Source organism: Embiotoca jacksoni, unplaced genomic scaffold, assembly GCF_022577435.1.
Source record: "Embiotoca jacksoni isolate LCO1_2020_lvr unplaced genomic scaffold, fEmbJac1.0.p SCAF_23, whole genome shotgun sequence".
NCBI classification, from domain to species: Eukaryota; Metazoa; Chordata; class Actinopteri; family Embiotocidae; genus Embiotoca; species Embiotoca jacksoni.
Window position 1 is genome coordinate 8,910,877 of NW_027185374.1, and position 12,791 is coordinate 8,923,667.

General features: G+C 43.6%; 1 protein-coding gene across 2 annotated transcripts in view; it reads left to right on the forward strand.

The window, feature by feature from the left end:
* The first annotated feature begins 3,566 nt into the window (after nt 1-3,566).
* The window catches only part of LOC138203620 (neurexin-3b-like), a 306,123-nt gene continuing 296,898 nt past the window's right edge, over nt 3,567-12,791 (forward strand). For both annotated transcript variants that reach the window (XM_069158621.1, XM_069158622.1), the window contains exons 1-2: nt 3,567-3,799; nt 7,631-8,766. In XM_069158621.1, coding sequence (XP_069014722.1) covers nt 8,070-8,766 — 697 coding nt within the window. In that variant the 5' untranslated portion in view covers nt 3,567-3,799; nt 7,631-8,069. The remainder of the gene's footprint in view (nt 3,800-7,630; nt 8,767-12,791) is intronic.

The window sequence follows — 12,791 nt, forward strand, 5'->3', positions numbered from 1 at the left end:
TAAAAATCCCAAAACATAATTAACATTCAGCAAAATACATTCTTTGTTATACTTTTTTGCAATCTAGCTCTTTACAGGCTCTTTACAGGCTGTGTGATGGTGGAACAGGCCCTTGCTTTGTCTGCGTACACTCCAGACTCTAGGTTGTTTTGATTGCTTGTGTTACCGTCAGTCAACTGGTCCTCAATATTAACCCTCCCACGTAACAACCAGTCAGAGGCGCTCGTCTCGGGTATGCAGGTCCTTCCAATGTTAAACCCTGAAAATAAAGTTACAAAAATGGGGTCAAAGGTCATGAAAAAGTTACGGAAAAGTTTTGAAAATTCATTGGTAAAAATGTGTGAGAAACTTGTATTGGACAAGGCAGCTCACCATCAATCTACTCAATAATGACCGGAATGATTATAAATTAAAACTACATATATAATTGATGAGGTCCAGTGATTATTTTAACAAGCAAATAGGCGAGGGGCACTCATCCGTTCTGTCCAATCACAGCGCCCCTCTTTCCCCCCCCTCTATCCAGGTCAGGGCTGCAGTGACAATACAGCGGCCCAGATGTTGCTTCAGTCTCGCTGCCGTATTCAAAGTAACAAATGGCCCCAATTTTCCAGCAGATGCAGGCGATTGTTTCATTTGAGTCCTATTAGACCTTAGTGCCTCATTTACCGACCTTAGTGTTCATCATGCAGTTGTAATTCACCTTCTCTAGCAGTGGGTTAATATCCCCGGCTTTCCACCGTATTGGCTGAGTCCCCACCTTTGCGATAGAATGTATTCCTTTAAGATAGCCAGTGTCTCATGGTCATTAACAGAGATGACCTGCAGAGGCCTCATGGCAGTTTTTAAGACCCAATCCTTCACTCTGCCTGCTTCAAAATACTGCTTTATAGAGACAAAACATGTTTATGGTGCTTTGACCTTTTAAACTAAACTAAAAGATAGTGCTCTGCATAAGGTTACATTTAATTTAATGAGAAAGTTGATCTGACACAACAAGTGCATTAAAAGGGACATTTGGAGGAGAAATTGATGCAGCATGTTTTGATATATCAAGCAGCAACCAGCAATGACATCACCCATTAGTTTGTGAACGGCCGTTATGAAGCTTCGAGTTCGGAATTTGCCCGGCGCCATCTTGCTTGTTCTGAGCGGTTTGGTGCCAGAAGTGACCATATTTAGACGAGCTGGGGAGGAGCGAGCAGTGGATCTGACTCGATCAGATCAGAGATACTAAATCCCGCCCACAGATAGCTGTAACCTGACTGCACCACAGGCCTGTCAATCAAACAGACACGCCCCCCCAAAACACGGCTTTTTTAATCTTATTTTATAATTAATGATGGGATTATTTTCAGATGGACCGCCAGAACACTAATCTGGAAGAGTGAATTTCACGATATACCTATAGAAATCATGAGAGAAGTTGAATAGGGGTCTATGGAAAGCGGCGCTTTTTGGAGCCGACCTCTAGTGGCACTTGGTGGTATTGCAATTTAAGGCACTTCCACATTGGCCTCATTTTTCAGAAGCTATGCCCACTTTTATATACAGTCTATGTGATATATGCAGTATTTATATATATATAATATATATATATATATATATATATATATACACACAACTTGGCCATCCACAGTTTTAAGTTAAGTTAAATAAACTTTTATTTTTTTCTTGCTGTAGTACATCCAGAAGTCCAGAAATCTCTGTGGTCCGTCCAGGTTCTTTTTATTCTTCACAGAACAACAGAAGGTCATTGATGCTTCTCTGCTCATCTCCCTCTAGTCTTGCCTCAGTCAAAAGTCACTCTCGTGCCTTGAGCTATTCCTCAATGCAGCAGCTCGGATTTTGAGCTGGTGCCAGATGAAGAGAGTCCACACATCTCCACATTTAGCTTCCTTCCATTGCTCGCGAACGCTTGTCATGTTTAAACTTGGTGCGATGCCCAGATATAGAATGACCTCTCAGTACACTATAAGTCAGAGATCAGGTCGAGACCCCTCGGGCAGGGCCTGGCTGACTGATCCTGCAGTCTAGACTCACATTACATGTCCCTGAGCACTCCTCCAAGGCCCTGCCTGCAGAACTTTGATATGCAAATTTTACTTTGATGCAGTTGGGTTTTTTTTTTTAATCCCGTCAAATTTCAAGAGTGTGCTTATTTTACACTGTCATTTTGCATTTTACAAATCGCTTATTTATTTTGATTATTTATTTGTTCTTGTTGCTTTAATCCTCTCATTATGCATTTTAATACATTTTCTGGTTTTGTGTTTTCTTCCTCTAGCAATTTTGGAAACTCTATTTTATTAGATAAGTATCAGGAAACAGAAATAGCAAGCATCAACAGCAGCAGGAGAGCTGTAAATAGAATACACAACATTCATGTGATGCTTAATGATGTACAGTAAGAGGTGAAAAAGACGACCTTTCACCTTTTGTACAACTATTGCAAAACAATTGTCAAGTCCAGAAAGCACTGTAGCAATAGCCTCTGGATCATTGGCTATATTGGCCACGCCTGGGTGCCATGATCTCACGAGACTACTGGCCCTTCCTCCATTTTCCTACACAACACCATATTTGTCAGACCTAGAGAAAGCTGAACGAGAAGACTACATCATATTGATGCAAACTGTACATTACAGCTTGATAAAATATCATCATTATCATTAGTAGTAGCAGCAGTAGTAGGTGTCATTAGTAGAATAAGTCCAAATGTAAAAAGGAAACATTATTGGCTACAGCATCCTAACATAAGCCTGTACTGAATTTAAACAGCCTATTATAAGATTTGCACTCAAACATTTTCAAGTGCTCTGCTGTGGTGTTATATGTAAAGACAAAGCACTGCAGACCTCTCCAGTTTTCCTCGCCCTGTCTCTCTGGTTTCTCTCGCTCCCTTCCCTGTCTGACAAGCTTTCAGCACCTTGGACAGCACCCAGGCATCAGGATCCCTGTGACAACATGCAAAATTTCACTTGTGTCCAGAGCTGTCCAAAGTGCTGAACTCCTAAAGCAGGCTCAGAGCTTGAACTGCCTGGAATTTCTCAATAAAATAGCAATATACTGTCATTTACACCTGTTTAGAATATAATAGTGCATTTCCAGGAGTAACCAGAAGCAAATGCAGGACAGGAATGGTCACATTTGACTCCTTTACCTTGTAGATCCAGACAGTCCTCTCCTCTGGCAAACAGACAGACACTAGAGGCACCTAAAATTATGGACACATTTATGATTTTTATGGTAAAAACCCGAAGGTGTGCACTCCATACAGTGAACAATTTAAACGTCATGTGCGCCTTGTCTTGTTCACAATTCCAGCACACAAGCAGTAGAAGCCTCTTTTTTCTGCAAAGATAATGTAAAAGCCCCATCTAAAAATAAGAAACAAATCATTTTCATTATTGGTAATTTGTCCTAAGGGGCTACATCCCCCCGTTGTCTCTCCAAAATGGAGTGTTTCCCCCTCCCCACTGTGCAGAGCGCCGTGTTGAAGGCGGGTCAGATCGTCAGTGTGGGAGAAATCCAGGGGCCCATCAGCAGTTGCGCTGAGTGAGCCGAGCTGAGAGATGCGCGTTCACTGAGCCGGAGGAAAGAAGGACCGCTGCCTTTTTCCTCCACCGCGCCTCACTTCTAATAACCGCCTCATCACGAGCATCAGCATCTCACCGCCCTGGGCATACTACAATTAAACAATACCACGCTTTCTGGATGGGATTTTGCTGTGGATTATTATAATTTGCGCTATTTCTACGCGGGCTTTATCAGTCCGGAGTCGTCTCTGCACGAAAAGGTAAGGGGCATGTTAAAACTGGTTTATTTAATTTTTCTCATCCCGTCCCACATGCAGTAGGTGTTGCGTGATGATGTTTTGCGTTGCGGCATTCTGAAGTTTTTCTGCAGGAATTGTGTTTTTCCGTGAATGTGACGTTGAATTTGGGCTGACTTTGGGATGGGGATTTAAGCGCAGCGGGATGGCTCGGATGATTAGTTTAAAATCTCTCACCCGCAGTTTAACCTCAGAGGATCGAGTGATTTGTGGTGGTGGGGGGGGGGACGACCACGTTGACTTATCAAAGTTGTGTTTGTAACAGATATTGGTGGTGATAAGAGTGAAGAGCGTCGAGACGGAAAGTTTCAGTTGACTGAATCGCGTCTCTCAGTGACAGCTCAGCACCGAAAACACTTCAGAGACAGATCTCCTCATGATTTTCCACGAGTGTCGGCTTCTTCCAAACGTAATTCCGACTTCCCTGTTAAAAATAAATAAAATTCGCTTCGTAATTTCAAAAGCAAAGGCTGGTGAGCCCTTGAGCAACAGCCAGGCTGCCACCGTGCGTGAAGCGGAGGGAAAGCTGGAGCGCTGCTGGAAAAAAAAAAAAGGTTGACCGCTGTTTTATTCATCGATGCAGGGCTGCGGGTCTGAGCCGGTTTTAATCGCTTTTCTATCAGTTGAGGGGTTTAAAATATTCAATTAACAGATACAATTCCTATTATGATCTATGATATAATTGGGTATTGCGCTCATTTTGTGAGAGCGTGCCTGTGTGGAATTGAAATATCCACCGTGGCTTTCAGCAGCATCACTATAATTTTATATTCCTGCCGGAACTTGTTCCTCTGAGCTGACTGGAGAGTTAACAACGACCTCGTGCCCACCTTTATTTTTCTTCAGAGATTGTTGGCCTTTTGAATATTTATTTATTCTTCTCATCTAAAGATTTTTCTGGTCAAATACCAGACTATTGTTGCACCTGGAGAAGGCCATAACACAGACATACTTTTTTATTGTCTCATTCCGTTAAAGGAGCGGTGCCAGATTGCGCTGCTGTGTTGAGGTGTGTGCAGCTGACCCCCTTTCCAAATAACTTTTTTTGTCGTCCACCTCGGTTTGATTTGCTTGGAGGCCTAAAAGTCACGCAAGCAAGTATCCCCGCTGACCATAAACCCTGAAATGATCAGTTTCCCTGCTGAGTGCTTGGTGTCCCCCAAAACGTCCCCCGGTAGTCCCTGGACCCGTCTAACCAGTGGACTCGCAGGTCCGGACACCCTCCCAACGCTGCATACCCTTGTCTGGTGTGACTGATGTCGGATTAAATCGTTCCTCAAGGCTGAGGCTTGTGTGATAGACAGGGAGCACAGCAGGGGTGTGTGTGTGTGTGTGTGTGTGTGGGGAGGGGGGGGGGTCCTGTGCGTAATGGGGGGCTCGCGCTACATTTACAAAAAAACATGTCAGTAAATCTGCCGCACACACCGAAGCTGGACGCCTCAATATGCATCATTTATGGCCAGTCAGTGACGGTGTCCCGTGCAGGTCATCTCATATCCTGCACGATTTAATAATTCAATGTGTATATCCCGGAAAATTTTTGCTTATTCTTGCATAGCTATTATAGAGCAAGCTCGCTTATGTTACTGCCGAGTCCCACGATGTCAAGATCCACGGATCCACGATGTCAAGATGGTTCGGCCTTTATGTTTGGAAATGTGTTGCCTACTTTTTAATTTAAAGACAAAAGCTATGTTTGAATGGCCAAAAGCGTCTGGTTTTTGCGAAGCTGAAAGGCATTTTTAAAATTATTTTTTTTTTATCACAAACCTGTGAGGAAATGTAAAATATCCCACGTGAAAGTTAGCTTGTCACCACATTAGCCTCAATGAGCTCAGCCTACTAACGAACGGCGTTTTTCCGACATAAAATTTATGTTTTGAGAAAGTCAAATGTCAAAAGAATGACTCTGAACCGGCCCTGTATTAGCATAAAATGCTTTTACGGTTAAATAAAAGTAACGTTGTGGTAACCTGGAGTTAATAAACCTTTTTTTTTTTCCACAGCAGACATTTTGCGTTGTCGATACGGGGAAATGACAGTGAACGCAGCTCTTATTAACACACCTGTTCTTCCCCAACAATGACACGTCAAAATGTCTGCCGCGAAACAGCTCTGCAAGTCCCCATTAGTGCTTTAGTGAACCGACAGAGAACACGTCAGCATTGTTTGCATTCACCTTCGGATCCGCGGCTTGCGGGGACACCTGATGCCTCAGTTAGGCAACGCACACAATGAGTCACGTTAACTGAATAGAGGCCAGTTTTCATACAAGCACTGACGTCTCAGGTTTCATTGGCACCACGAGCTTTGCTTGTTGAAGGGACGCAGCACGCAACACACCTCTGTAGTCGCCCGCGTCGGACTGACGCAGCGGCGTTCGGGGCTATTTCACCACGCAGAACCTTTTAACCTCTCTGCTTCCAAGTCCCTTTTAAGACAACCGCAGTCATCCAGCATGGCAACCCGGTGTTGTCGCAGAGACCCACTCCTGCACGGGGACACACATGCGTGCACACACAGTACATCAGCATCGGTATCGGTTACTAGAATTCAATAGCTCGCCTGCTGCAGCAAGATTAACTATTCAGTGCAGGTGGTTAAAGGGCCTATTGTGTTGCATGGCTCTGTGCTACTGTCATGGCTGGACAATGCGTTTGTCTGGTGGGCAACCCGCTGCCAAAACAATTGCAAGGGCAAAGGGCTGGAAGAGTACGCACACGTATAAGGTTTCGCCACGTGAATCACTCCTAGGTCTGCTGAGCAAATTTAAGCAGAACTAGATGAGTACAGGTGTAGCATGCAAAGGCTACTGAGCGACTTAATATTCCATACCAGTGCCATCTGGGTGTTATTGACGGAAACAATTTGAATATGTAGTCTCTGGAAGAAATAAAAAAAAAAAGAAATGTTAATAGTGGCGGGGATTCAAATATGAAGTGCTACCATCCTAACATCTTTCTGAATAAGCTGTTTATGATTGTAATCCCCCAAAGACATGCAAATGAGAGAGAGAGTGGCAGTGGATAATTAGTCATATTTATCAGGATCCCAGCAGACCCCTACAGATAGCAGGCTAACGTTTGAGGCTAAACACATGTTCTGGCTCACCTCAATGGATTTCCACTCATCATGGAATCAACAACAACGGTCTACTGGATGGTTTTATTTATTTGTTTATCATTTTTTTGCTGCCACTGTTTGGAAATTTAAGTCTCAAATTAAGGCTTTTAAAACTCTGAACAATTATTCCAGTTGAGCTACAAAATACAATGAGTAATTGGTAGAGAATGGAGTCGTGCATAAACTGCTCATAAAGCTTTAATGGGTGTTATTAGTGGTTATTTGTTTGTATTTAATGGCCGCATAGAGAGTCGATTCTGCGTTGAATGGTCCTCTCATGGTGCCTTTCAGTTTGATCTAAACTCATAGGCACAGTTTGCATAGTCGCTGCTTTCTCTAGTCTGCCCCTTCTGAATACTATTTTTCATATAAACTGACTTTATTACATGAAAATATGCTAACATAATGCCACATCTCCACTAAAAATTCCTTAGAGTTGAATAAACAGCCCTCTGATGGTGTTAGTTTTGACAAATGCTCTCTTTGTAGCAGATAAACTATTGGCTACCATCAGATATATCGTATTGTATTTGTTTTCTGTATTCATTACCTCGCATTTTATTTGCAGGCAGTTCCTTTGTTTTGGCAATTCACGTAGAAAAATATGAATTTCTGCTTAAAGAAATGTGCAGTATTCACAGGCTGTCTGTTTTTTTGTGTTTTTTTCTGCAGCTCTGTCAAAGGTGTGTCTGAAGCTGGAGCTCGAAGCATGGGGCATGGAACCGGACCAACGATGACCGTCATGTGCTTCAATCCAGGAAGTCGCCTCAAAGAAAAATCGCAAGATGCAGCTCTGAATCACTGACAAAACACACCAAGGATCCACTTCATCACAGCACTTTCACCTGTCCGCTTTGTGTGGAGACTGGATATTTTTCCATATATCTCTCCATAGACTTGGCTGACGAGATTAGATTCCATCCATTATCAGCATTAGATCTCGCTCTAAAATAATAATAATTAAAAAAAAAGGATATTGCAAAATTATCTATGTGGAATATAACAATCAGCAGATAAACCCCGGGACAAAACCACAATCAGATGTTAGTATCACTCTGAGGATCTTTCCCCAGTTCTGACCCTCTTGTGGCGCGCCCTGTTATTCTCTACGATGAATCCAAACAGCCTATCTGGGCATTGCTTCATGCTGCTAAGTACCGTGCTGGGCCTGAGCGCAGGCTTGGAGTTTACTGGCTCTGAAGGTCAGTGGGCTCGCTACCTGCGCTGGGACGCCAGCTCCAGAAGTGACCTGACCTTTCAGTTCAAGACTTCACAATCGGAAGGCCTGCTGCTCTACTTCGACGACGGCGGATACTGTGACTTTCTGCTTCTCGCCGTGTCTGAGGGTAAGATGCAGCTCCGCGTCAGCATTGACTGCGCCGAGACCACCATCACCTCCGACAAATTGGTCAACGACAGCCGCTGGCACTTTGCCGCCGTCAACAGGCACAATTTGCGGACTGGCCTGGCCGTGGACGGCCAGACCAAGACGGAGGAGGTGCGGCCCCAGCGGCAGTTCATGAAGATCGTCAGCGACCTCTTTCTCGGAGGGCTCCCGGGAGACATCCGCACATCTGCCATCACCGTGCCCTCTGTCCGTGAGCTGCCGCCATTCAAAGGAATTATCACAGACCTCAGTTATGGGAGTAAGCTGCCCACACTAATCAATAGTCAGAAAGTACGCTTGGAGATGATGGGCCTTTGCACAGAGAACCCCTGTGAGAATGGCGGGATCTGCTCGCTGGCAGATGGAGAAACCTACTGTGACTGCTCCAAAACTGGATATGTAGGTCGATACTGCACTGAAGGTAAGGGGGCTGGCTCCAGAGCTTTCTGTGTCAAGTGCTGAATATTGATTAAAATCTTTGTAAAAAATTCAGTGGGATTCATAACAAATGTGGAGCTGATCTAACAACAGGTTTACTATTTGCTTCCAGGTACACAGTGAAGATTGATATACGTACCTTCAAATTTGCTTTGTGCAGACATATAAAGTATATACTGTTAAAACCATCTCATACCATGTGGCTTAGAACTATTTGGCACCACCATAAATCTCAATGCAGACTTCTGAAATTAGATTTAATTTCCATAACTGTGTTGCAATACCCACTACACCCAATATGATTTGTGCCACACCAAACCTCATTTACGAAATGCCTTGAAAAATGTGCCTTGATTGCAGCGTAGCATTTATACAACAGTGTAATTTATACAAAGCAGGAGCAGCTCTACTTCAGTGTGTTAGACAGATTTAATGTCATTCACACAGGACATCAAAATCAGAATATTACTTTTGTGGTTTGTTTGGTCTTACAGCTTCTTTTAGAAAGCCTTCATATTTCAGGTGGGAGTTAAATTGGAGGTGATGTGCTCAGCATTTTCTCCCTTCACAGTTATTACTTTTGATGAGGTGGTGGTGGATACGGTATTAGTTGATATGACTAAAATTACAACACTGAGTTCTCTTTTTGTCATTAAATGTATTCAGATTTTGCAAGGTGCTGCAGAGACCTGAAGGTACACACAAAGTTTGGATGAGAAACAACTTCATCTATTTTTTTTCTCTGCCTCTGTACCAAGGCCATCTCTTGTTTGGGGAGTGTAATGAGATGCAGAACTTTGACAATACTCTATGGTATTCTGTCTTCACACCTGTAAAGCTTTAGGCAATAAAAACCTCTTTTCTTTTTTACAGCTAATACTTGGTTATACACTCAAATGGTCAAATGACCGTGATATAATACAGGAACATCTGGTCTTTCCCTTCCTTTCCAAGAAATACAAACAAAATAATTTTCCTCTTCTGTACACTGAACTACTTTAAATTCTGCAGCCCAAGAAAAAGTCGCAGAATGAAATCGGTTTCTGTTCCCGTTGTTTGTTGTTTTGCTGCCAAAAAAAAAAAAAATCTACCTCTTTACAAACACACCACTGCTTGTAGCCTTGAGATCAATGCCAGCTGATGCCAGGAATAACTTGCTTCATTTCCTTCTTTTTTGGTATTGCATTGTCCTACGTCACAGAAATTTCCATTTTTCATATTTAGACCTGTAACACATACAATACACACTTTCACCACGACCTTAACTCATTTCTTCTTGTGTACTGATTGTAGAAGATTACTCTGTGTGAACAGACCCATGTCAAATTTCCTCCACTGCTGACCCACTTCCTGCCTGTCTAAATCACACTGACATGGCTGAGGGATGACTCCATTTTGCCAAAAATCAGGGGAATGCTCACTGAATGCTACAATGCATATCACAACCTATTTTAAGCTGCATCAAATACAGTTAAGATGCTATAATTTCTCATCATTATAGCATGCATTTAAAATATAGAGTTTCTGATTTCCTTGGACCATTTTTTGCTGCGTTTGTCTCTTAATATGTCAGAGTATTTGTTGCCCGAACGAAGCTGTTCGGAGCTTAAATCCCAAGCACTAGCCTGTGGCACTGTTCAGGACAGCAGCACGCGATGTGCTGGTTGCAGAGCAGTCAAGCGGACGGACTGGACTTGACCCCTTTTTCGCTTCATCCCATTTGCTCACTGCCTTTGTCGAACAGTCGATAGAGGAGGCGTAGGTGGTCCATTTGTCTGAGAGCTGACAGGGGAACTATGACATCTTCGTGTTAAAACAACTGAGGTTTTAAGAGTGCACTCGCGCCTCAGCCAGACAGCTTGGACAGGGAAAGAGGTAGCCATATCTCAGCCGCAGGGCAGAGCCAAGTGTCACGAGTGAATTCACCGCTAGCCTGTTGTACCCCCCCCCCACTCACCCCCCACCTCTGTGTGTCTATCTTTCTTAGACACATCTAGTCCTCGTCTTCCTCTGCTTTCAGGCCATAAAGGAAGGTAGTCATTTCCTTCCGCAGCTGATCTGACTGCTGCTCTTTTCTGACTTTCCCATTAACTGATGTGGCTGATTGTTGATTATGCCACAGAGACTGGAAACCATAATTAGGAGGATAATGAGAACAGAGACAGCTAATTTGCCTGGAAAATGCCTCCGCCTGTCTATCAGCAAACTACTGCAGATTTTTTTTTTTTTTAATTGTTATGTCCACAAGTGGCAAACTACTTGTTGTGAAAGCAACCCCTGAGCACAGTCTGTTTTCATTGGCTATTCAGAGCGATCACACTTCCACCGTTTGGAACAACTGCTAAGCACACCTGTCTTTTTTGGTATGCTGTGATTATGTTGAACATTAATGAGCAATGAAAGCAATCCGTCAAACATGTGAATATTTATACGTTATCAGACAGTCGTCCAGGCCTCGAATGCACACACTCAGAGACATTTGCATTTACAGGCGAGCACACAAACACACGCATTAACGAGGAAAAGGCCCCGGAGCTGCTCGTTAAAACGGGCAGATGGCTGACTGACTGAGTGGACTGGGCCTCGGAAGCATTTTGCCAGCCGTATTCCTAACGGTAGCCCACTGGCCTAGAAGGGGAAACGCATGGAGTGGGCAAAATTAAGGTGAGATGAGGAATGAGAAAAAGGGAAAGGGGGAGAACTTAATGTGGCACTCCCACTAAAAAAACATCCATATTGCCATGCTGTTTGCCCGTTTTTTTTTTTTTTGGTGTGCGTTTCTTCCATCATGGTGAGAAGCAGCATCATTTCACTGCAGCGATAATCACTAGACCGTTCCCGTCTCTGAGCTCCTGCAGCTTTTCCCGAGCCGTACCCAGCTCGGCTCGCAGCTTAGCACCAAAAAACAGTTGGCCATAAAACACATGTTTAGCCTCTCCTCCCGTGTGGATCGGGTCGTATCAGTGCAGCTAACTGTGTCAGGGCAACCGACTGAAATCAGACACCACTCGCTCTCCATACATGTTGACTTCGGATGGCAAATCCGGCCCTTCGTCCTGTCATTGATTAAGCTACTTCTACGTCATTTTTTAATATCAACTCGACTCTTCTCCTGCTATTAGCTGTGCAAATATCATTATCTTTTATGGTAATGATCTGCATATTGAACCTCATTCTGTTCATTTAACTTAGCGCTGGTGACATTATGAAGTCTCTTGAATACCTGAGGGTTTCCCTGTTACAATGAGTTATGCAGAAGGTCAAGGTTGTCAAGAGCTACACTGGATTGTTTAATGAATATGTAAAAACGATCGCACCAATTCCTCTTCCACAATTGCACATCCTGCATTTATAATGAACAGTTTAAACCCCACCTCCCCCCACCCACCACCACTAGCCCACACCCGTCTTTTTGCTTCCAAAATATGCAGTGACTTGATTGAAAGCTAGTAATTGAAGGCTGGGGCAAGCAAACTGTTAAGCAAGTGCTGAAATGGTGCCTTCAGGCTTAGCTTTAGGGATTAATAAACAGACATGGAAAAAAAATGACAGTTACAATAATCTTACTATAAAAAGTAGGTCAGGGAGAAAAAAAGGAGAAAAAAAAAAATGGTGCAGGGACTTGCCTGATTCCAGTGCAGAGGGCATTTGTGTCTAGTGCCCAAGCTGAAAATTATGTTTGGATTTGAGTGGTGAAGCTGCTGGTAAAATAGAGCAGGGGATTACACTCGGACCACATGTCCTCCACAGCACATTGGCTTGTTCTGAGCACTGTTGCATCAAGAGAAAGGGTTTTATCTACATGGGGGAAACTGAGCATTTAGCTTGCGAACATTCATGCAGGATATGCACGTTTAACTGAGCGGAAGCATTTTTCACGGTCAGGCAAAAAAAAAATACAAAAGATGTGGACCTGCTGACTGCGGCTCATAAACTCAGGGCCCCCAAATTTTGCGAGCCGGAACTGTGCTGCTGTCCATCAGCTGGCCGCTATCTCCCTTCCCCCTG